This window comes from Oncorhynchus gorbuscha, linkage group LG11 (assembly GCF_021184085.1).
Source record: "Oncorhynchus gorbuscha isolate QuinsamMale2020 ecotype Even-year linkage group LG11, OgorEven_v1.0, whole genome shotgun sequence".
Classification (NCBI taxonomy): Eukaryota; Metazoa; Chordata; class Actinopteri; order Salmoniformes; family Salmonidae; genus Oncorhynchus; species Oncorhynchus gorbuscha.
This window is the reverse complement of record NC_060183.1, coordinates 70,153,521-70,178,554: the sequence shown is the minus strand read 5'-3', so window position 1 is coordinate 70,178,554 and position 25,034 is coordinate 70,153,521. Positions and strand designations below refer to the sequence as shown.

At 42.7% G+C, this 25,034-nt stretch overlaps 3 protein-coding genes across 5 annotated transcripts in view; 2 read left to right on the top strand and 1 right to left on the bottom strand.

The window, feature by feature from the left end:
- The first annotated feature begins 58 nt into the window (after positions 1-58).
- Positions 59-1,835, top strand: LOC123989344 (28S ribosomal protein S24-A, mitochondrial-like). Of its 2 annotated transcripts, XR_006830555.1 has the most exons (3): positions 69-424; positions 517-626; positions 827-1,835. XR_006830555.1 is itself a non-coding variant. In XM_046290282.1 (2 exons), exons 1-2 carry the CDS (start codon positions 293-295, stop codon positions 1,061-1,063), a joined length of 369 nt encoding a protein of 122 aa, XP_046146238.1. In that variant the 5' UTR covers positions 59-292; the 3' UTR covers positions 1,064-1,835. The 2 variants fall into 2 exon arrangements, 1 of the variants encoding a protein (XP_046146238.1); XM_046290282.1 differs by lacking the exon at positions 517-626 and having other exon boundaries at positions 59-424.
- Position 1,836: 1 nt separating this feature from the next.
- gnsb (glucosamine (N-acetyl)-6-sulfatase (Sanfilippo disease IIID), b) lies at positions 1,837-23,888 on the bottom strand. Its single transcript, XM_046290280.1, has 12 exons — positions 23,441-23,888; positions 22,768-22,827; positions 22,398-22,601; positions 15,758-15,823; positions 15,573-15,671; positions 5,605-5,855; positions 5,301-5,419; positions 4,893-4,996; positions 4,672-4,773; positions 4,367-4,477; positions 4,036-4,143; positions 1,837-3,793 (listed from the first exon to the last, which is right to left on the bottom strand). The coding sequence occupies exons 1-12, from the start codon at positions 23,618-23,620 to the stop codon at positions 3,641-3,643; spliced, it is 1,557 nt and encodes a 518-aa protein (XP_046146236.1). The 5' UTR covers positions 23,621-23,888; the 3' UTR covers positions 1,837-3,640.
- The window catches only part of polm (polymerase (DNA directed), mu), a 15,638-nt gene continuing 14,371 nt past the window's right edge, over positions 23,768-25,034 (top strand). The window contains exon 1 of one of the 2 annotated variants that reach the window (XM_046290278.1): positions 23,768-24,906. In XM_046290278.1, coding sequence (XP_046146234.1) covers positions 24,725-24,906 — 182 coding nt within the window. In that variant the 5' untranslated portion in view covers positions 23,768-24,724. The remainder of the gene's footprint in view (positions 24,907-25,034) is intronic. The other variant, XM_046290279.1, reaches the window with a different exon arrangement.

The following is a 25,034-nucleotide window of genomic DNA, read 5'->3' as shown; positions in this document are numbered from 1 at the left end:
GGTGTTTATATAATTTTACATCTTGATACAATGAGAACGACTAATGTCTGTCTCTTCCCACAAACCCTTTGATCAGTCAAAATGTCTGCTTCCTTGAGTTGTCAAGAGTGTGATATCGGTGACAAACATTTTGACATTCGTTCAATAATTTGTTCAATAACGGTTTGAGATTATTCTACTTTAAAGTGTTGTGATATATTCTAACGGTGACCAGTTGTTTTGATACGTGGGCGAGGCTTTGACAAATAGCGTGTTTCTGGCTAGCCAATTATATAGCATCTAACGTTAGCCAATGTTACTTGGCTGTTGCTCGCGTCTTTGTTTTCACACCTTTGCCCCACAGAACGCGCTTGCCAGAGTCGGCACTTCGATATACAACAACTCTGCAACACGAGCACTTCATGTCACTGCAGCATGCTGCAAGGTATGTATTCAACCTGACGATTAAAGACATTGACTATTAGCTCACTCACTGGCTGCTAAAAAGATCTGGTACTTTCCCTTTTGTGTTGTCAGAATCGTGCAGCTCGTATTCGGGTGGGGAAAGGAGACCGACCACTAACATATGAGCAAGCACTCCACCCCCACCACATAGGACACCGCAAGCTGGCTCTCACAGCACACTAGTGAGTCACTGTCTAGTTTCCCCCACTTATCTGACCTTGTACAAGATAACTCGGTGTATAGCTATTAACAAAGTTACTGTCAATACGCTGGGCTGTTACAGACTAACCATAGTGATCAGATAGAAATGCTGACCAACTTGATCATTGTGTGTCAAAGGAGACCTAACCTTTCTCCCTCCATCCCGTTCTTTATCTCCTAGGTAACCTACAGAGAGGAGCATGTGGAAGACGTGTTTGTACGACGTTTCCTCTTCGGAACTTTCCATAACTGCCTGGCCAATGAGATTGTGATAAAGCGACGAGGCAACATGCTGATGCTACAGAAGTTCTACTTCCTGATTGGCTACACGGAAACACTGCTCTCCCACTTCTACAAGTGTCCTGTTAAGATGGAGGGACAGACCCTGGAGGATAAGGCTGTCTACAAGTACCTCTGAGACAGAAATTGCTAACAGATTTGACTTAATACTTTTTAACCTTTATTTTACTAGGCAAGTCAGTTAAGAACAAATTCTTATTTTCAATGACGGCCTAGGAACAGTGGGTTAACTGCCTGTTCAGGGGCAGAATGACAGATTTGTACCTTGTCAGCTCGGGGATTCAAACTTGCAACCTTTCAGTTACTAGTCCAACGCTCTAACCACTAGGCTACCCTGCCGCCCCCACTTGTCATACAGGACTATTTTGGGGAAACTCACCACCGTACAGTTGTAAAAAATAAATGGTATTTTAATGAGTCTATTAATCTCTATCTACAGTGTGTGGAAACCAACTATTGAGTGTGTGCCTTGGCTCTTCACAGTAGGAATAGACTACCAGATAGTGTTGTCTTCAGGTGAAACGTCAACTTAGTGAAAATAAATCTAATGTATAAAAGTGACACGAGTCTCTATCCTACACGGCAGACAATCTGTTCCAACATAGTACATTTATCTTTTTAAGGAGAAGGAAGCGAGAAAGGTAGGAAAGCGTGTCACAAATAGGCATTGGGTCAGATTCAAACCCACGTAGTTAGTGGTAGGTATGTGCTCCATAGGTGCTGGTACTGACAGCCAGACCATACATTTTCCAGAGCATTCTGTAACACATTGCACCCTCCTGAACAGGCCCCATTGTTTTTCCATCTCCTCTTTAAATTGGATTCCAGTCTAGAACTATTCACTACTTGTAAATCATGTGTTGGAGTTAAATGGACTTATGAAAAACTCAGTGGAATGCTTTTTCATTTATTGATTTCTCATGATGCGGTCACATTGAACAAAGCATTAAAAACGCTGCTTCAGTGCAAAAAGACAAGGCACACAGATTACATCATCTTCGTCCATATCAAAGGTTAGAGTATGAACAATTCCCTTAAATATCAGTGATATATTCCTGTCTGTAAGGCCACATTGATTTTTCAAAACAATTCCACACGAATATAACATTTGTCTGATCTACATCTAGGAAAATGTCCCTTTGGATTTTGGGAAAAAAGGGTCTCATGGCTGTAATGGTAAATACTCCGATTGTATCACTCATTGTAGAACATTTTGTTTACACAGACAGTAAACTTCACATTCTCAGACACCTTGCCTATGTCCCAATCTGTTCTTCTAAAGTGTGCACTTGTACACTCCTTCCCATACATTTAATACCATTGGATCAGTATAGACATGGACTAAAGGGAGTTAATGTCTTATAATACCAGTAATTTACTTTGAAATCCACAAAATCAACAAGTGCACACTAAATGGAAGAAAGTACAGCTTATTGTGAAGCAGGTTGGGAGGCACACAAACAGCAAAGATAGGACAAATACCACTTGTCCTCTGGGCTCACATTCTGTAGGAACAGGCTCATTCAGTTTTCCCTTCTTTCACCTCTCTTTCCCTGGAAAAGTGCTCAGACAAATGTAAAACACAGCTCTCGTCTTCCTTATGCTCCATACATACAGCGAGTGGCAAACAGGGAAATCAATCCATTGGGCGAGAAGTAGCCACTTCGCCACCCACAGTGTGAACAAGACCATAAAGCAAGGGGAAAGGCAGGTTGGCTAAATGGGATTGATGGTAAAAAGCATTGAGAGGGGAGGGGGGGGGATAACAGATCGGTGTCCAGGGACAACTTCATCCTACTCCGGGAAACCTTGGGCTAAATTGGGTCAAAACCTCTACATTGCTATTGCAACCGCTTCCTTTCGGTGGTTATGACACTGACTTCTGATTGGCTCTGGCTAGTGAGAAAAAGGTTGATTGGATGCCAGACCCTGTACTCAGATATAAAGAACATAATAATGGTACATTTTCTGCATATATTTTCTTATTAGAACATACTGATGTGGTTCCTTAAATTCTAATTCACACATGCGTATAATACAATGAGTGAAATAGGACAAATATAAGCACCCACTAAATTATCATCATCATCTGCATGTAAAATGTGTCTCTGGAACGCACCCAAGGAGTCTATACAGTGCAACATGCCTGCCAACACAATAACATCACAGTATGTAGATGGACTGAGGGTAGGTAGAGAGTTTGGGTTAGTCCATCCACAGAGTGAAACATCAGCACAGTTCAGGTGGAACAGTGCTCACTATGCTAATTATACTCAGACAACATTTGTCCAATCCCAAATCGACCTCTCTAGCCCTCGCTCCTAAGCACTTGTGTAGATCTAAAAAAGGAGCATTATGCCACAAGCAATCTGGTGAATATCGTGCCAAATATATCCATGTGGACCTTATTTTCATATTCTATTGTGATTTTCTAAACATTGACAGCCATATTGATATGAGCCGTGCTTTGGGAAAACCTCTGATGGTGTCCAACATTGTGGTCAAAGATGTACCTCCCAACCGTCACCTACTGCTGCTTTCGAGGCGTTTTGTATGTTCTCAAACAAGCTCATCGCATATTGTTAATACCTTTCAGATCTACATTTGGTTGCATATGGATAAGGGGCTATGGGGTAAATTTGGGATTGGATGTTGGCACTAGGCTATGGTCCCACCCTGCTTGCAGTGTGACTGGTTATATCTTGGTGGCGCGGCAGCTGTCGCCCTCGCATGACTGCAGCTTGATCAGCCGTTGGTTCATGGCCTGGAGGAGGGTGGGGTCAACCTTCTTAACAATGTTCTCCAATTGGTGTGGGTCAGAGGTCAAGTTATATACCTCAACAAATGACTGAGGAGAGAGAGAAAAAGCAAGAGAGAAAACAGATTGAGAGGTCAATTACTCATTAAAATCCATAGAAACTAGACATGTACTAAATAAGCTAGATAGTACACTTCCAAAGTTAATTTTAAAACGGTACATAAAACAGAGCCATATACAGTCTTTACATATATGGCTCTGCATAAAACTACTAACAGACAAAACTGCTACTGTAAGTCATAAAAACATAACAAATGCACATGCCCACACACCTCAGTGTCTGCAAACTCGCAGTACTGCAGGTTGTGTTCAACCAGGGTCCTAACACAGGCATAGGTGTTGTTGTAGGCATCCTCACACACACAGTCTGGGAAACATTGCTGGAGCAAAGAAGAACAAGAGAGACATTTTGCATTCCTCCAAGACATAGAGCTGCACTTCAGTGGGACTATTGCCTCTACTACAGGAATAATGTACAGTACTTAAAGAGTCAGGCAACTGCTGGTGAAGGGTAGGAGCAATGGTTATGAAGGGAAGGGGAACAGGGCAATTACATTAGTTCATTGTAAATGGTAACAATGATATTGTAAAGGGGTAACTCACTGACAGACCAGGGCCCAGTTTAGGGCAAGCGGGGTCGGGGTCAAGGTGTCCCTCTCCTGTGTACTCTACCAGGAAGTAGGGGCGAGCTGTACCGTTACGCAGCTCAGGGGCCTACAAAGAGACAGAGTCAGATGGACAGACTATTACATAGAGGTGTATTGATAACCTGCAGACACACAGACAGACAAAGATGATAAATGGACAGAGAGAACAATAAGTAACCTAATTGACCATTAGAGAGGAAGGACTGTCAATCCAAAACACTCCCGAGACAAAAGATAGTGGTAGACAGACATTTAGCTCACCATCTGAGAGAGGAAGGACTGTCCATCCATATTAACAAAGGAGAGGTTGAGTCCTGAGATGTCCAGAAAAGTGGGAGCCAGGTCTATGTTCAACACCGGGGCCTGGAGGAAGACACACACACATAAGTATGGATGGAAAAGTGGAATGAGAGCATGGATGGATGTGTGGTTGATGGATAATAAGTGGATTGATAGATAGATAAATGGAGCTAGGGACTCACCGGGAGTGTCTGTTGGGGTTTGATGCCTGGCCCACGTACCATGAGAGGGATCCTGATATCAAAGTCGTACAATTGTCTCTTGTCAATGGGCAGAGAGAACTGACCTGGAAGACAGAGAACATAAAAGGCACAGAATAACAGAATGCCACTAGAATACATTACTACAGAACATTTCTGTTGAGAGTGGTGACATATCCTGATACAGAAAACTGGGGATTTCATTACACTTCCCAAGCGTAGCTTTTAATAATCTGACAAATGTGAAGATGATACTAGGTGTCTGTTTGTTGTGAAGTCGAGCTGTGAAGTTGAACTGTTACGTCAACCACAGGAAGGGGGTCACTGCAGGTGTGAAACAAACAGATACCAAATTTTAGCAGGCAGACAGACACATACACCCACACTTACCGGTGTGGTAGCCATTGTCAGAAGTGTAGAAGATGTAGGTGTTGTTGAGCTCCTTCAGCTCTTCTAGTTTCTTGACCAGAGCCTCCACCATGTCGTCCACTGACAACAGGGTCTGCCACCTGCAGTACGGGAGGGGAATTACAACCATTACAGGAAAATCAGAGACTTGAGATGATAACTATTTTGTATTTTGCTACAATTGTATCCAGGTATTACGAGAGGTTTATTGTGATGGAGTACAGTGATTTGATTAGCTGGGTGTATTATGAAAAGTGTTTCAGGATGATTTGATTGGCTGTTGTACCTTTTCCTGTAGGCATTATCCAGGAAGTTTAGGGTGGTGCTGGGCATGGGGTTGCTAGGCTGGCGCAACAACCAGTGTTTATCCTTCCCGGGTTTGTCAAAGCTACCATCCCGGGGGGCTTTGACATCTGTAAAGTTTTTCTCATACTGAGGGGCGGCGGTCCAGGGAGAGTGAGGGGCGGGAGGGGACAACATGATGAAGAACGGACGCTGGGGACTCCTGTCATCCAGGAAATGGAGAGATCTGTTCAACTGGAGACGAAGGAGAGAGGTAGTGGAAAGAGATAGCATTAAAGAGAGAGAGAGCAAAGATTAAAATCAGGTGCTTTAATTCAAATCCTAACAATCACAACACAGACAGATGAGCTTTTGTTATATGAAAAACTAAACTAAAAACTGTAACTTATAGTAGTTAGAACCCAAACAAGACTGGGGGAATATATTTTTGGAACGTTGAGACAACTCCTCTCAGGCATCCAGAGACAACTAGTCGGAGTGGTGGCGGACAAAACAAAACCAGACCGGCCGTGTAATGAACTGGAGGAGTTGGAACCAAGACAAGAGTTGCACAACACATCTGTGAAACATTACACACTTAGTTCTGGTCCTGGTTCAGATGGATCAGTGTATTGGAGCGTGGTGCTGGTTCAGATGGATCAGTGTATTGGAGCATGGTGCTGGTTCAGATGGATCAGTGTATTGGAGCATGGTGCTGGTTCAGATGGATCAGTGTATTGGAGCATGGTGCTGGTTCAGATGGATCAGTGTATTGGAGCATGGTGCTGGCAAAAAAAAAACTGTATGCTTCATAAATGTATGTGAACACTAAAATAGCTACTAAATGAACATTCCTGGAAAATATCCGTACAGTGCTTTCAGAAAGTATTCAGACCCCTTGACTTTCCGCTCCCTCTTCCCTTTGTTACATTGCAGTCTTATTCTATTATGTATTGAATTGTGTTTTCCCCTCATCTACACACAATACCCCATAATGACAAAGAAAAACTTTTAGAAATTTATGCAAATTGATTAAAAATTCAACTGAAATATCAAATCCAATTTTATTGGTCACGTGCCGAATACAACAGGTCACAATAGGTCAGAACCTAAACAATTAATTAATTCTGTTGTGGCGATTCAGAAGATTTCTAGACAAAGTCATGTGGGAGTTTCATGTAAATATAGTAGTTATTTTTCTTCCTGCTTTTAATTTGTAAAAGTAGTTTAACATGAAGATTGGTACAGTTCTTTTTATAGTTCTTTTGCTTATTGGATTGAAATGAAAATGATACTAGATTATTTTAGGGGGAAAAAAATTGGCGTTGACTGATCAGATCAAATGATAAGAGCCGTTGTGTTGAAACGCCTGATGTTTATTAACAGTGAGAATCGCAGAATGGTGAACTAAACTAAACGACGGAGAGTTGACTGTGTGTGATATTAGATTGCTTCTTGTGTAAATATTTTCTGTCTGGATTTTAATGATTTGTATGTACGTAGACCTTACAGTGAAATGCTTACTTACAAGCCTCTAACAAACAATGCAGTTTAAAAAAAATATGAATAAGAACAAGAGATAAAAGTAACAAGTAATTAAAGGGGCAGTAAAATAACAATAATGAGACTATATACAGGGGGGCACCGGATAGTTGAGGTAGTATGTACATGTAGGTAGAGTTATTAAAGTTGCTATGCAGAGACGACAACAAAGAGTAGCAGTGGTGTAAAGAGGGCGAGAGGGGCAATGCAAATAGTCTGGGTAGCCATTTGCCTAGATGTTCAGGAGGCTTATGGCTTGGTGGTAGAAGCAGTTTAGAAGCCTCTTGGACATAGACTTGGCACTCCGGTACCGTTTACTTAAGTATTCAAACCCTTTAAGCTGTACTTCGTTGAAGCACCTTTTGGCAGCGATTACAGCATCGAGTCTTCTTGGGTATGAAACTACAAGATTGGCACACCTGTAATTGGAGATTTTCTCCCATTCTGTTCTGCAGATCCTCTCAAGCTCTGTCAGGTTGGATGGGGAGCGTCGCTGAACCTCTGTTCTCAGGTCTCTCTGGGTTCAAGTCCAAGCTCTGGCTGGGCCACTCAAGGACATTGAGACTTGTCCCCGAAGACACTCCTGTGTTGTCTTGGCTGTGTGCTTAGGGTTGTCCCGTCTGGCCACTACCATAAAGGCATGATTGGTGGAGTGCTGTAGAGATCAGTGTCCTCCCATCTCCACAGAGGAACTCTAGAGCTCTGTCAGAGTTCACATTAGGTTCTTGGTCACCTCCCTGACGATTGGCCAGCTCAAGGAAGAGCCTTGCCAGTTCCAAACATCTTCCATTTAAGAATTATGGAGACCACTGTGTTGTTCTTAGAGTCCTTAAATGCTGCAGAAATATTTTGGTACCCTTACTCAGATCTGTGGCTCAACACAATCCTGTCTCGGAGCTCTACGGACAATTCCTTTGACCTCATGGCTTGGTTTTTGCTCTGACATGCACTGTCAACTGTGGGACCTTATATAGACATGTCTAATCAATTGAATTTACCAGATGTGGACTCCAATCAAGTTGTAGAAACATCTCAAGAATGATCAATGGAAACAGGATGCACCTGAGCTCAATTTCAAGTCTTTTTTTATTTAAATAAATGTTAGAATAAGGCTGTGAGGTAACAAAAATTGGAAAAAGTCAAGTGGTCTGAATAATTTCCAAATGCACTGTATAAAATATGCATCTAAAACAGCAGACGGGTTGGTTGTTTAGCAACAAAACCGACGTGTGCGCAACTATGGGGCATCACAGCAAAGTTAAAAAATATATGGCAAATAGAAATAAAAAATGGATGGTCTTCAGAGATAGATGGGAGTTGTCGAGGGTAGCTGAAGGATGGGACTAAAAACACACAAAAGATAACTATTGTAAAATAGACTGTGTCCGTAACCTGCATATAGTATGTATGTATAAGCTGGAAATAGAAGTGTTGTTGTCGCTTAGTTTACTCCAATTAGGAGGAGTGGTAGGGTTAGGGGGGGATAAAATTCCTACTTGGAAATTATCAGAACCAACCAATAGCAAAGCTCTACACAAATTGTTTAATTTTTCCTCTGAGGCACAGAGTTTCCGTCATACGGCTCTAGGTTTATGATCACAAAAGGTGTTACATTTTAGAAAACTAATTGTAGATGTCGCACCATTTGTACATGCATGTTTTTAAACGTTTAAATACAGAATAAATTTGTTAATCATGAAGTTGGCATAATATTCCTTCAAATTAAACAGACTGGGTTGTTGACATTTAAACTATATTTCATCTCCAATGGTTATTGAAAACATAAATACATTTGCACAATGAGCACTTTTGTCTCAAACACATCGTTACGGTTGTTGGTTAGCTAGCCAGCTAGATATTTTTGCCATATTAGCATTGACATGAAATCAGTCAAAATACCTCCAAACAAGACATGGTATTAAGAACAAGATGAAACTATGATTCCCCACATCACAGTTTGTAATTGTTGGTAGCTATCTGGCCACCTAGAATCACAACTCACGGCCCCATTTAAGCATGTGCATCAATTGTGACATTGTCAGCTACCAAACTCTTACAGAGAAGATCAAGATCCTTTCATTGACATGTGTAAGAAACAGGCATTTCTTACATACATAAACACAGTTAAACTGAAGCTTTAAAGTAAAGTGCCTGTGGAGCTGATTCACCATGGGTTAAGAGACCGTTTCACCCTTTCAAAGTGTAAGCCAAGCAGAAAGTTTACCAAGTCACATGACCAGGGGTGGGATATACATGCAGACACACATAGGTAAGAAGACTACTGCCGGAGAATAATCACTCATTAACAACACACAATATGCAAAATAAAGAAACTCCCCTTTTGCATATTTTGGTACGGGTGAGGTAACTGCTCCAGAAAGCTACCTTTTCATTGGCTGCTCCAGATAGCTACCTTTTCATTGGCAAGATTAGTAAACTTAGGCATGACATGCCAACAACAAAATTCTGACCTACATGCATAACTGACCAAATTATTAAAGACAATAATTGTAATTTTGAATTCCATAAAGTGAGCATGGAAGAGGTGAAAAACAACAATGGAAGGCCATCTGGGTCTGACAACTTCGATGGAAAATTACTGAGGATGATAACGGACTATATTACCACCTCTCATCTACGCCTACAGACCTGTAAGGAAGCAAGTCATTCCACTACCCAAGGATAGCAAATCACCCTTTACTGGCTCAAACAGCTGACGAATCAGCACGTTACCAACCCTTACTAAACTTTTGGAAAAAAATGGTGTTGCGCCAGAGTCAATGCTTTTCACAATAAACAAATTAACAATATTTTCAGCATGCTTATAGGGAAGAGCACTCAACATGTATGGCACTTACACAAAAGACTGATGATTGGCTGAAGGAAATTGATAAGTGGATTGTGCGAGCTGTTTAGTTTGATTTCAGTGAAGCTTTTGACATGGATCATAATCTGCTGCTGGAAAAATGTGTATTATGGCTTTACATCTGCTGCTATATCTTGTTACCCATCTAACAGAACAGACGGTGTTCTTTAATGGAAGCCTCTCCAACATAATCTAGGTAGAGTCAGGCATTCCCCAGGGCACATCCTTTATATCCACGCAAACTTGAGCAAATCAATGCCCACGAGAAACCTGGCAACATTCAAAGCCACACAGAGTTTGGTTGTTCCCTTGTGAGAAGTAAAGGCACGCACAAGAAGAATGCAAGAGAGAATCCCCACCAAAAATAAAAAACAAACATTGCCATCAGTACCTTGCATTTTCCCAAATAAAACAGATATATAATAAAGGGGGTCAATGTAAATAGTATGTGTAGCCATTTCATTAACTGTTCAATAAGATGGTCCGAAATATAAAATTAAAAAACTAAAAGCATTGTATTTGGGACAAATCATTCACTAAACCTCAACTAAGTTTTGTAATGAATAATGTGGAAATTCAGCAAGTTGAAGGAGACTAAACGGCTTGGTGCAACCCTGGATTGTAAAACTGTCCTGGTCAAAACATATTGATGCAACAGTAGCTAAAATGGGGAGAAGTCTGTCCATAATAAAGTGCTTCTCTGCTTTCTTGACATCACTATCAACCAAAGTCCTACATACCCTAGTTGTTGCACCTGGACTACTGCCCAGTCACATGATCAAGTGCCACTAAGAGGGACATAGGCAAATTACAGTTGGCCAGAACAGAGCAGCAAAGAACTATTTCACATCAAGTAACTCATGAATAAAAAAATAAAAGCTAATAAAAAATGCAAGCAATAAAATCAGATTCTTTAAAACTACACCTTATGGAACAGTGCAGACTGTGAAGACACACTCGTACATTGTAATATTGCTGTATTATGGATTTGGTACTTTAGATATGTTGTGGTATTGTACTGTGTAATAACGTGTTGTGTGATCTACCGTTTTATTTTGTATGTAATTGCCTAATGAGGATCCGTAATAAAATACACATAAAAAAGAAGGTACGGTTGGGCACGATACAGGTAAGGTACAGAAAGATACAGGTAAGGTACAGGTAAGGTGCGGAAAGATACAGGTAAGGTACGGAAAGATACAGGTAAGGTGTGGAAAGATACAGGTAAGGTACGGGTAAGGTACAGGTAAGGTACGGAAAGATACAGGTAAGGTACAGGTAAGGTGCGGAAAGATACAGGTAAGGTACGGAAAGATACAGGTAAGGTGTGGAAAGATACAGGTAAGGTACGGGTAAGGTACAGGTAAGGTACGGAAAGATACAGGTAAGGTACAGGTAAGGTGCGGAAAGATACAGGTAAGGTGCGGAAAGGTACAGGTAAGGTGCGGAAAGATACAGGTAAGGAACAGGTAAGGTACGGAAAGATACTGGTATGGTACAGGTAAGGTACAGGTAAGGTGCGGAAAGATACAGGTAAGGAACAGGTAAGGTACGGAAAGATACAGGTATGGTACAGGTAAGGTACGGAAAGATACAGGTAAGTTACAGGTAAGGTACGGAAAGATACAGGTAAGGTACGGAAAGATACAGGTATGGTACAGGTAAGGTACGGAAAGATACAGGTATGGTACAGGTGGGGTACAGGTAAGGTACGGAAAGGTGGGGTGAAGGTAAGGTAACGTAAGATACATGTAAGTGGTTGTGATGATTCAATGTTTTTAAAGTATTTAACTGTATAGAGCTAAAAGGTTCATTTTCACACTATGGCCAAAGTTTTTCTTTCCTAACAGGCTGTGACTACCGTCTGTCGCTCATTAGGGGTAACCTAGTCAGTCGCACAACTGAAAGCATTCAACTGAAATGTGTCTTCAGCATTTAACCCAACCCCTCAATCAGAGAGGGAACAGTTTGTTGGGGGTTAATTGCCTTACCGTGCTCCACTTTGCCGGCTCTGGGATTCAAACCAGCTACCTTTCGGTCAGTGGCCCAATGCTCGTAACCGCTAGGCTTCCTGCCAAGTTCGGGTAGGCAAAACCGAACGAGTGTGCTTGCATACCAGTGGAGGCTCCTGAGGGGAGGACGGCTCATAATAATGGCTAGAACAGAGCGCATTAAAACACATGGAAACCATGTGTTTGATATATTTACCATTCCACTAATTCCGCCATTACCACCATCCCATCCTCCCCAATTAAGGTGCCACCAACATCCTGTGTCATATACACCCTTACATAGTTCAGAATACACAAGATCAAGCACGCACAAAATAACCATTTTTATTTGTTTTATTTTGAAAGCCATCCGTGTGAATTATTGATGCCCAGAGCTGGAAACACATCAGATGGCTTCCACAACAAGTGAAAAATATCAGAAAAAAAGTGGGATTGAGAGACTGCAGAGTGAAGGACAAGCAGTCAACAAGTGCTCAGCATATGTGGGACCTCAAAGACTGTTGAAAAAGCATTCCAGGTGAAGCTGGTTGAGAGAATGCCAAGCGTGTGCAATGCTATCAAGGACAAAGGGTGGCTACTTTGCATAATCTCAAATAGAAAATATATTTTAATTTGTTAAACACTTTTTTTGTTACTTCATGATTCGATGTGTTATTTCATAGTTTATGTCTTCACTAATTATTCTACAATGTAGAAAATAGTCAAAATAGAGAAAAACCCTTGAATGAGTAGGTGTCCAAACTTTTGGCTGCTAGTGTACATAAATATATAATAATGTCTTATCAAACAAAGTTGATTACACGTGTTGGTTACAAGGTGCAAAAATATAAAAATAAAAAATAAAATACTTTCAGTTCTTCCTTTTGTCTTTTGGCATGCATGTTGGATAGTGGCACTCACCTTGCGTGGGGGGTCTTGTGACGATTGGGAGGTTGCTTTGGGCCCCCAATTTAGCAATTTCCAACACCAGCTGCTCTTGGAAAGCCAACTGGGAGAGAGGGGTTTGACCTTTTGCTTGTGGAGAATGAAAGCATTTACTGTAGCAATGTCCACAAAGTTAACAAAAAGTCTACCACTTCCTGGTCTTGTGGAGGAGCATCAGATAGGTCGACACCCCCCATGCTAGCATGCTGGCATTGTAGTCCTTCACAGAAATGGGGACATTCTTCCTTTTTCACCCTTGAGACATGATCGTTATTGAAGGCCTTATGCTGTGTTGTGAGCATGGTTACTGCCCTAGTGGCCTTCCATTTCATAAAAAGCAGCGTGTTAGTCCTGATCCAACGTATGGTCCCCCTCTCCACTGTCTTTGTCATGTTGTTTACCTTGGTCTTGGGGAAACCGATTCTGTTAGTATGAATGGTGCCACAAGCCCGTATTTTATTTTTCAAGAGGTCTATTAAAAATTGGATGTAGAACCACCAGACATGGGGGGGGGGGGGGGGGACCTTGACCGGCGGGGGCGCTTACTGGGGAGGGGTGGCTCCCAAACGTCATCATCCAAATCCTCTGCATCATCTGTGGTGAATCAAATAAAGAGATATATTATAGTAAGACACACAGAATTAGTTGATAATTTACAGAACATTACTGTAAAGTAAAAACACCAAGCCTAAACTATCTGTACAGTGACTCACATAGAAGGTGTGAAGCACACACACACACACACACACACACACACACACACACACACACACACACACACACACACACACACACACACACACACACACACACACACACACACACACACACACACACTTTGGAGACAAAGGCAAAGGTGAGAACCACAAATAAACAATGGCCATGAGAGTTTAATGGCCTCTCTAAAGTTACAAGAATGAAACAGGAAACTAATATGAAACAGACAATAACTACTTTGGAATTATATGACATTGGAATGACTTGTTATATGCCTATGTACCCTAATCCAAAGCACAAAAAGCAGACAATTTATAAAAAATGAAATACATATATTAAGTTAGCTATATAAAGTCATGAAAATGATTTACTTACAGATCTAACAGTGGATCCAATCCTTTGAGAAAGCAATCTTCGTTGGCCGAGTCGAAATCCTTGTTGTCCAAATTGTTACCCTGATCCGAGTCCAACCAGTATTTTATTCAAAGCTTGTGGACAGTCGATGTTGCCATTAAATCATACATAATTGCATAACATGGCAATAGGCTAGATTTGTTCCTATCAACCTAAGGATTCATTTGATACCACCCATGTAGCTTTAGCTCAAACACAGACCAAATCAAAGCTTACCTTGTAAGATATTTGCTGTTTGGTGAAAATGTTGTGTAAAGTAAACATTGTGACTCTCTGGGCTGGTGATCAATAACGGTAGGTCACAGGCAGACAAATAAGATATTTGCTGTTTGGTGAAAATGTTGTGTAAAGTAAACATTGTGACTCTCTGGGCTGGTGATCAATAACGGTAGGTCACAGGCAGACATAAGATATCCTCATGATCTGTGAGTCCCCGCTTTCAGTGTCAATCAACATATTCTGTGTTTATTCAATTTATGCTTCACAACGCTATACCCGGAATGTAGGTAGCAGCCATCTTGAAATGAGGTCATTGGCTCGGCCTGCCCTTATACATTTGTATACCCACATATGGTAGTAAGTCAAACCAAAGATTTTAAGGCACAGGTCAATAGTCAAGATACTCAGCTTTCTGCAGACACCCTGCTTTTACAGATAAAAAATTATTGAATATGGTCCCCAAATATGCGCAAACTGTTTCGGGTGGGGAGCATGCGGATGGTTTAAGGGTTAGGGAAAATAGATTTAGAATGGAAATTAATTTGTGGTCCCCACAAAAAAGGTAGGAAAACATATGTACGTGTTTGTAGAAGGACAGGTTTTTGCTATCATCTGTGTAAAGTGTCCAGATAAGCACAGCTCCTCTCAGAATCTACATTCCTCTCAGGGAAGTGATCTCTGTATCTGTCATCAAAAAGGGTCTGCAGCTGATCAAACACACCGAAGAATGACCCTGGATAGAACCCCAGCATCAACGAGGCATCAGCTCACGGGGGTTATACCGCGTCACGTCTCACGGGGGTTATACCGCGTCACGTCTCACAGGGGTTATACCGCATCACAGGGGTTATACCGCATCACGTCTCACGGGGGTTATACCGCGTCACGTCTCACGGGGGTTATACCGCGTCACGTCTCACGGATCACGTCTCACAGGGGTTATACCGCATCACAGGGGTTATACCGCATCACGTCTCACGGGGGTTATACCGCATCACGTCTCACAGGGGTTATACCGCATCACGTCTCACAGGGGTTATACCGCATCACGTCTCACAGGGGTTATACCGCATCACGTCTCACAGGGGTTATACCGCATCACGTCTCACAGGGGTTATACCGCATCACGTCTCACAGGGGTTATACCGCATCACGTCTCACAGGGGTTATACCGCATCACGTCTCACAGGGGTTATACCGCATCACGTCTCACGGGGGTTATACACACCCAACCACACAGGGCACACACCCACACAGTTGTATGTGTTGAGGACTTACTATGAGGTCTGTGAGGTAGTCTTTTTCATAATTGTCTCCGTGCTGCTCCTCTTTACCGTTGACTGACAGAGTGTAGTTGTAGTACTGAGAGTTCCCCATCTGCAACGACAAACACACAAAAGGATCAACACAGCTGTGACATCATCATCATACACGAATATATCATGTGTCTGTACAGGACTTACCAGTGCATGCCATTGGTCCCAGCCTGGGGGAACATAGCCAACATTTCCTGTTTCCTTCTTCCCGTACTGAGGAGAGAGAGGAACATGTGACATAGTGCTACAGACAGACATGTGAAGCAGGGTTGGGAACAACTGACAGTCTAACTAGATGACATTACAGATGGATCTGGGGAAGGAAATGCATGAAGCCAAAAAGAGACTGATTTCACCACAAGAATTTGCACATATTTACTACTTTTTCTATAATAAAGAACTGTTGATACAGTTTGGAAGTTGAGGTGATTGAGGTGATTCATAGATCTGATGATCTTGGCAGAAGTTAGACTAACTCAGGTTGAGCCTGCTGAACAACCGGGTTAAAATGACATGACACGTCAGTATGTCCAGCCGAAAAGAGGAAGAAGCAGTGGTAGATTCATGCACAGATTATATGACCACATCAATTAACAGCTAGGGAAGCATCACATGATGATATGCATGTAGTGTGTGTGATGGGGGGGAAGAAAGGGGGGGGACAATAGTTACATATCGCAATATTATTGCAATATGTAACTATTGATTTCCCCCCTTTATCTCTCCCCCCATCACACACACTACATGCATGTCATCATCTGTCATGTCATCTAGTTAGACTGTCAGTTGTTCCCACATCTGTCTATTGTGTATACACACACACACACACACACACACACACACACGTATATATGTAAGTTAGTACCAGTCAAAGGTTTGAACACACCTACTCATATTTAATAGTCAAGACATCAAAACTATGAAATAACACATAAGGAATCATATAGTAACCCCAAAAAGTGTTAAATAAATCTAAATATATTTTATATTTGAGATTCTTCAAATTAGCCAGTCTTTGCCTTGACAGCTTTGCACCCTACTAGCATACTCTCAACCAGCTTAATGAGGTAGTCACCTGGAATGCATTTCAATTACCAGGTGTGCCTTGTTTAATGTTAATTTGTGGAATTTATTTTCTTCTTAATGCGCTTGAGACAGTCAGTTGTGATGTGACAATGTAGGGGTGGTATGCAGAAGATAGCCCTATTTGGTAAAAGAGCAAGTCTATATCATGGCAAGAACAGCTAAAATAAGAAAAGAGAAATGACAGTCCACCATTACTTTAAGACATGAAGGTCAGTCAAGTCGGAAAATTGTAAGAAATGTTTTGTTTCTTCAAGTCGCAAAAAACATCAAGCACTATGATGAAACTGTCTCTTATGAGGACCGCCACAGGAAAGGAAGATCCAGAGTTACATCTGCTGCAGAGGATAAGTTCATTAGACTTACCAGCCTCAGAATTCAGCTCAAATAAATGCTTCACAGAGTTCAAGTAACAGACATTTCAATATCAACTGTTCAGAGGAGACTACATAAATCAGGCCTTCATGGTCGAATTGCTACAAAGAAACCACTACTAAAGGACACCAATAAGAAGAAGAGACTTACTTGGGCCAAGAAACACGAGCAAATCAAAGTTGTCACATGCGCCAAATACGACAGTGAAATGCTTCCTTACAAGCCCTAACCTACAGTGAAATGCTTCCTTACAAGCCCTAACCAACAGTGAAATGCTTCCTTACAAGCCCTAACCTACAGTGAAATGCTTCCTTACAAGCCCTAACCAACAGTGAAATGCTTCCTTACAAGCCCTAACCTACAGTGAAATGCTTCCTTACAAGCCCTAACCTACAGTGAAATGCTTCCTTACAAGCCCTAACCAACAGTGAAATGCTTCCTTACAAGCCCTAACCAACAGTGAAATGCTTCCTTACAAGCCCTAACCAACAGTGAAATGCTTCCTTACAAGCCCTAACCAACAGTGAAATGCTTCCTTACAAGCCCTAACCAACAGTGAAATGCTTCCTTACAAGCCCTAACCAACAGTGAAATGCTTCCTTACAAGCCCTAACCAACAGTGAAATGCTTCCTTACAAGCCCTAACCAACAGTGAAATGCTTCCTTACAAGCCCTAACCAACAGTGAAATGCTTCCTGACAAGCCCTAACCAACAGTGAAATGCTTCCTGACAAGCCCTAACCAACAGTGAAATGCTTCCTGACAAGCCCTAACCAACAGTGAAATGCTTCCTGACAAGCCCTAACCAACAGTGAAATGCTTCCTGACAAGCCCTAACCAACAGTGAAATGCTTCCTGACAAGCCCTAACCTACAGTGAAATGCTTCCTGACAAGCCCTAACCAACAGTGAAATGCTTCCTGACAAGCCCTAACCAACAGTGAAATGCTTCCTGACAAGCCCTAACCAACAGTGAAATGCTTCCTTACAAGCCCTAACCAACAGTGAAATGCTTACTTACAAGCCCTAAAAAATAAAAATAAAAGGTATTTGGTAAACAATAGATAAGTAAAGAAATACAAAAATAAAAATAAAAATAAAATGACAGTGAAAATAAAAGTATCGAGGCTATATACAGGTGGTACCGGTACAGAGTCAATATGGAGACTATATACAGGTGGTACCGGTACAGAGTCAATATGGAGGCTATATACAGGTGGTACCAGTACAGAGTCAATATGGAGGGTATATACAGGTGGTACCGGTACAGAGTCAATATGGAGGCTATATACAGGTGGTACCGGTACAGAGTCAATATGGAGGCTATATACAGGTGGTACCGGTACAGAGTCAATATGGAGGCTATATACAGGTGGTACCGGTACAGAGTCAATATGGAGGCTATATACAGGTGGTACCGGTACAGAGTCAATGTAAGGGGGCACCGGTTAGTCGGGCTAATACGCACATGTAGGCATAGTTAAAGTGACTATGCATAGATGATAAAGAGAGAGCAGCAGCAGCGTAAAGGGTGGGTTTGGCAGGACACAATGCAGGACTCTAACTTCCGCGACGCATATAAGGCCCTGCCCCGGCCCCCTTTCGGGAAAGCTGACCACGACTCCATTTTGCTGATCCCTGCCTACAGGCAGAAACTAAAACAAGAGGCTCCCAAGCTGAAGTCTGTCCAACGCTGGTCAGACCAAGCTGACTCTACACTCCAAGACTGCTTCCATCACGTGGACTGGGACATGTTTCGTATTGCGTCAGATGGAAATATTGACGAATACGCTGATACGGTGTGAGAGTTCATTAGAACGTGCGTCGAAGATGTCGTTCCCATAGCAACGATAAAAACATTCCCAAACCAGAAACCGTGGATTGATGGCAGCATTCGCGTGAAACTGAAAGCGCGAACCACTGCTTTTAATCAGGGGCAAGGTGTCTGGTAACATGCCCGAATATAAACAATGCAGCTATTCCCTCCGCAAGGCTATTAAACAAGCTAAGTGTCAGTACAGAGACAAAGTGGAATCTCAATTCAATGGCTCAGACACAAGAGGCATGTGGCAGGGTCTACAGTCAATCACGGACTACAAGAAGAAACCCAGCCCAGTCACGGACCAGGATGTCTTGCTCCCAGGCAGACTAAATAACTTTTTTGCCCGCTTTGAGGACAATACAGTGCCACTGACACGGCCTGCAATGAAAACATGTGGTCTCTCCTTCACTGCAGCCGAGGTGAGTAAGACATTTAAACGTGTTAACCCTCGCAAGGCTGCAGGCCCAGACGGCATCCCCAGCCGCGCCCTCAGAGCATGCGCAGACCAGCTGTCCGGTGTGTTTACGGACATATTCAATCAATCCCTATACCAGTCTGCTGTTCCCACATGCTTCAAGAGGGCCACCATTGTTCCTGTTCCCAAGAAAGCTAAGGTAACTGAGCTAAACGACTACCGCCCCGTAGCACTCACTTCCGTCATCATGAAGTGCTTTGAGAGACTAGTCAAGGACCATATCACCTCCACCCTACCTGACACCCTAGACCCACTCCAATTTGCTTACCGCCCAAATAGGTCCACAGACGATGCAATCTCAACCACACTGCACACTGCCCTAACCCACCTGGACAAGAGGAATACCTATGTGAGAATGCTGTTCATCGACTACAGCTCGGCATTCAACACCATAGTACCCTCCAAGCTCGTCATCAAGCTCGAGACCCTGGGTCTCGACCCCGCCCTGTGCAACTGGGTACTGGAATTCCTGACGGGCCGCCCCCAGGTGGTGAGGGTAGGCAACAACATCTCCTCCCCGCTGATCCTCAACACAGGGGCCCCACAAGGGTGCGTTCTGAGCCCTCTCCTGTACTCCCTGTTCACCCACGACTGCGTGGCCACGCACGCCTCCAACTCAATCATCAAGTTTGCGGACGACACAACAGTGGTAGGCTTGATTACCAACAACGACGAGACGGCCTACAGGGAGGAGGTGAGGGCCCTCGGAGTGTGGTGTCAGGAAAATAACCTCACACTCAACGTCAACAAAACTAAGGAGATGATTGTGGACTTCAGGAAACAGCAGAGGGAACACCCCCCTATCCACATCGATGGAACAGTAGTGGAGAGGGTAGCTAGTTTTAAGTTCCTCGGCATACACATCACAGACAAACTGAATTGGTCCACTCACACTGACAGCGTCGTGAAGAAGGCGCAGCAGCGCCTCTTCAACCTCAGAAGGCTGAAGAAATTTGGCTTGTCACCAAAAGCACTCACAAACTTCTACAGATGCACAATCGAGAGCATCCTGGCGGGCTGTATCACCGCCTGGTACGGCAACTGCTCCGCCCTCAACCGTAAGGCTCTCCAGAGGGTAGTGAGGACTGCACAACGCATCACCGGGGGCAAACTACCTGCCCTCCAGGACACCTACACCACCCGATGTTACAGGAAGGCCATAAAGATCATCAAGGACATCAACCACCCGAACCACTGCCTGTTCACCCCGCTATCATCCAGAAGGCGAGGTCAGTACAGGTGCATCAAAGCTGGGACCGAGAAACTGAAAAACAGCTTCTATCTCAAGGCCATCAGACTGTTAAACAGCCACCACTAACATTGAGAGGCTGCTGCCAACACACTGTCATTGACACTGACCCAACTCCAGCCATTTTAATAATGGGAATTGATGGGAAATGATGTAAATATATCACTAGCCACTTTAAACAATGCTACCTTATATAATGTTACTTACCCTACATTATTCATCTCATATGCATATGTATATACTGTACTCTACATCATCGACTGCATCCTTATGTAATACATGTATCACTAGCCACGTTAACTATGCCACTTTGTTTACTTTGTCTACACACTCATCTCATATGTATATACTGTACTCGATACCATCTACTGTATGCTGCTCTGTACCATCACTCATTCATATATCCTTATGTACATATTTCTTATCCCCTTACACTGTGTATAAGACAGTAGTTTTGGAATTGTTAGTTAGATTACTTGTTGGTTATCACTGCATTGTCAGAACTAGAAGCACAAGCATTTCGCTACACTCGCATTAACATCTGCTAACCATGTGTATGTGACAAATAAAATTTGATTTGAGAAGAAAAAAAAAATTGTCTGGGTAGCCAATGTGCGGGGGCACTGGTTAGTCGGGCTAGTTGAGGTAATATGTACGTGAATGTATAGTTAAAGTGACTATGGATAGATAATAAACAGAGCAGCAGCAGCATAAAGGAGGGGTTGGCGGGGGGAGTGGCGGTACACAATGAAAATAGACCGGGTAGCCATTTGATTACCTGTTCGGGAGTCTTATGCTCTGTGTTTTGGGTCATTGTCCTGTCAAATAGACTTGGTGCTCCGGTACCGCTTGCCATGTGGAGCAATGGACATTAGACCGGTGGAAAATCTGCCCTTTGGTCTGATGAGTCCAAATTTGAGAATTTTTGTTCCAACCGCCGTGTTTTTGTAAGACGCAGAGTAGCAAAACGGATGATCTCCGCATGTGTTGTTCCCACCGTGAAGCATGGAAGAAGAGTTGGGATGGTGTTAAGCTGGTGACACTGTTAGTGATATATTTAGAACTCAAGGCACACTTAACCAGCATGGCTACCACAGCATTCTGCAGCAATACGCCATCCCATCTGGTTTACGCTTAGTTGGGACTATCATTTATTTTTCAACAGGACAATAACCCAAAACACACACCCAGGCTGTCTAAGGGCTATTTGACCAAGGAGAGTGATGGTGCTGCATCAGATGACCTGGCCTCCCCAAATTCCCCAACCTAATTCAGATGGATTAGGATGAGTTGGACCGCAGAGTGAAGGAAAATCAACCAACAAGTGCTCAGCATGTGGGAACTCCTTCAAGACTGTTGGAAAAGCATTCCTCATGAAGCTGGTTGAGAGAATGCCAAGAGTGTGCAAAGCTGTCATCAATGCAAAGGGTGGCTACTTTGAAAAACCTCAAATATATTTTGATTTGTTTCAAACTTTTTTAGTTACTACATGATTCCATATGTGTTATTTCATAGTTTTGGTGTCTTCAATATTGTAGAAAACAGTAAAAATAAAAACCCTTGAATGAGTAGGCGTGTCCAACCTTTTGACTGGTAATGTATATTTACTTATTTTTGCTAGGAAGCGTTAGCTAGCGCTAGGTCGGCTGTACCTGCACCAAAACTTTCTCTGTTCTCAATCTTCTTCATAAATAGTGAGCCAATAGGGTTTCAGCACTTTAGTTTCCACAAGGAAATAAAAGTGCGAGGTCCCTGGCAATTCCCAGCCCAAGTGTGTGTGTTACCTGGTTGAGGTACTTCCCAGCGTAGAAAGTCTGGTAATGCTGTTTGCTGAGGTAGACAGGGAAGGCCGTGGTCTCTGGTCCTTTCTGCCACAGAGGGCTGGAGCAGTTCCCATCCAGGGAGTTGTTCCTCACTGAGTGGTTATGGGGGTACTGCCCCGTTAAGATACTACTCCTACTGGGGCAACACAGCGGGGTCGCTGTAAACTGGAGAGAGGGGGAGGGAGAAATAAGAAGAGAGATTAGGGACATCTCAAAACCTTAGTGAAACTCCAGCAATTGGAATCTCAGTGTCATGGCTTAGGTGTTGGACTGACTGACAGGTTCAGGTTCGAGTACCATGTTGTTGATGTGAAGCTGTTCGGGTACTCACAGCATTTGAAAAGGTGGCTCCAGCATCTCCAATCAAGGCTTTGGTTTTCTTCATAGGTGTCTGTTGAACCGAGAAGCACGAAATGGAGAAGTGGTTTATTTTATCTCAACATGAAATCTTAAATCACACTTTTGTTCAATCCGAAACACTAGGAAGATGAAAAAATATTAGACATCCTGTTTTGGTCCAGGTTGATATAAAATGTTTTAGGTTGAAACATCCGGTAGCCTATTTCTCATACTTTTAATAGACTACCCAACACAAGAAGCATGTAGCATGATGACCATATGATAGAAAATATATGAATAGTCCTATAACCTATATATAGACCATGGTTTTGATTTTGTTGAATGTCACTGCTACAATGTGGGCTTCTGTATGTCGCACAATGTTATTGCCCTCTGCCTCAACATATAGGTCTTTAGCCACGTAATGTACGTTTGGAAAGTGGGATATGAAAATGGCAGTGAGTGGATCAAGCTTGTTCCCTTCAATTCAAAACACCGTCAGCCCACCATAACAACTATAGGCCTGGCTATAGCAGAGGACCACCACAATTATATTAGCCTACACATTATACCGTTTCAATTCATTAACATTAATACGTTTGATTTACGCACAAAACGTACTCGATTTAGTTATTAACAAACCCAGCCAAACTAGAACTACTCACCATTCCCCCGAGGTACACATCCTGATCATCCGCTAAAATCAAGACGATATTGCTCGGTTTTTCGCATTCCGAACACCTGAGCGTGCAGGTAAACAGCGCGAGAAACAATGCTGCGCGCACTCCTCCATTCGGTGTTCGTTGTCGCTTCTTTTGTCTGGTTCTTGCCTCCGAACTTGCCATGGGTTAGCTGGCTACCGCTTCACTGTTATAGCGCAATGTTTTGGTTTTCTGCTCTAGGCGAAGCAATGTACATATGAAAACACGTATGGACCGGGGGAGGGCACGGACAGAATGCAAGTCACACTGCTGCTGGTCACGAGGGAAGAGACGTCTGAGAAAGTTTGAGGAAGTAACCAGCTAATGATCATATGATCACCTCTTTTTCACTCGATTGAAAAGGGAGGACTTTAAACCGCTTGTGGTGTTTTAGATAAATACCATTAAATGTGGCAGCTTGCTTGAAATACCACAAAAGAAAGTGTTCTTAGAACGAGTCACAAATTGCAAACATCAGTGTAATGGGGTCTAGCGCGGAGTGTTTCATATATTATGTTGATGATTCGTCTTGAAACAGCTGAAACTTGTTACAACAGTTCGGTCTACATTTCTGTATACTTGTTTTGCTTTATTTCAAATTAAAATAAAAGTGTATTGGTTTCTAGCTAGACATTTGCCATGCGGGTCATTACATGTGATTAATTCGACGTACAAGGATAAACCCACGCGAACTCTTATGTTGACCACATGGGCGCGTGGTGGGAAGGGCACTTCCTGTTTCCCCGTCGGAACTATTTTTAGTGTTGCAATTGCTGCAGAAGGTGGTTGTCCAAAATTGACTTGATGAGACATGTATATCTCATCGTGGTAGCAAGACATCAGCACACTTTTTTAAATTTAACCTTTATTTAACTATGCAAGTCAATTAAGAACAAAATATTATTTAAATAATTGTGCGCCGCCCTATGGGACTCCCAATCACGGCCGGATGTGATACAGCCTGGATTTGAACCGGGGCCTGTAGTGAGACCTCTTGCACTGAGATGCAGTGCCTAGACAGCTGCGCCAGTCGGGAGCCCAAGATACTGGTCAATTCAAGGGGCAATGTGTTAATATTGCATAACATTATATTGTCACTATCCGTACAGTAGGTGGCGGCAATACATCAATAGGCGTAGTCTGCCATAAAACCTTACGGAAGAAGAAGCACACTAGTGAGAATTATGAACCGTTGTTCATGTATCTGTTGTCGTTTTTATAGACAGATGAGCGAGTCTGCCAACAAATATGGTCCCTTTAAAGCGCAGGAAACTGAACTGCTCCGTTACAAGCGACAGCAGCGGTGACAGGACCAGCAAGTTTCCCGGGGTTGTCATCTATCTCCTGGAGAGAAAGATGGGAGCCAGTCGGAGAGCCTTCCTCACTCGGCTCGGCCGGGGTAAAGGTTTCAACATAGAATACTCCTTAAGGTAGTGTGAACAACAATCTTCTTGGGGTGAAAATAATGTATGCTAATAACTTCACCTTGTCTCCAGATCTAAGACCGATAGCTAGGCTAGAAAGATTGAGTAGGTATCAATCGAGACTTAAATTCCTA

Coding starts and splice junctions, on each gene's coding strand:
- LOC123989344 (XM_046290282.1), top strand. CDS start 293: ATGTTACTTGGCTGTTGCTCGCGTCTTTGTTTTCACACCTTTGCCCCA. Junction 425..826: donor TCACTGCAGCATGCTGCAAG/GTATGTATTCAA, acceptor TTTATCTCCTAG/GTAACCTACAGAGAGGAGCA.
- gnsb (XM_046290280.1), bottom strand. CDS start 23,620: ATGGCAAGTTCGGAGGCAAGAACCAGACAAAAGAAGCGACAACGAACA. Junction 22,602..22,767: donor GAGCCACCTTTTCAAATGCT/GTGAGTACCCGA, acceptor CCCTCTCTCCAG/TTTACAGCGACCCCGCTGTG. Junction 15,824..22,397: donor CTGGGAAGTACCTCAACCAG/GTAACACACACA, acceptor CTCTCTCCTCAG/TACGGGAAGAAGGAAACAGG.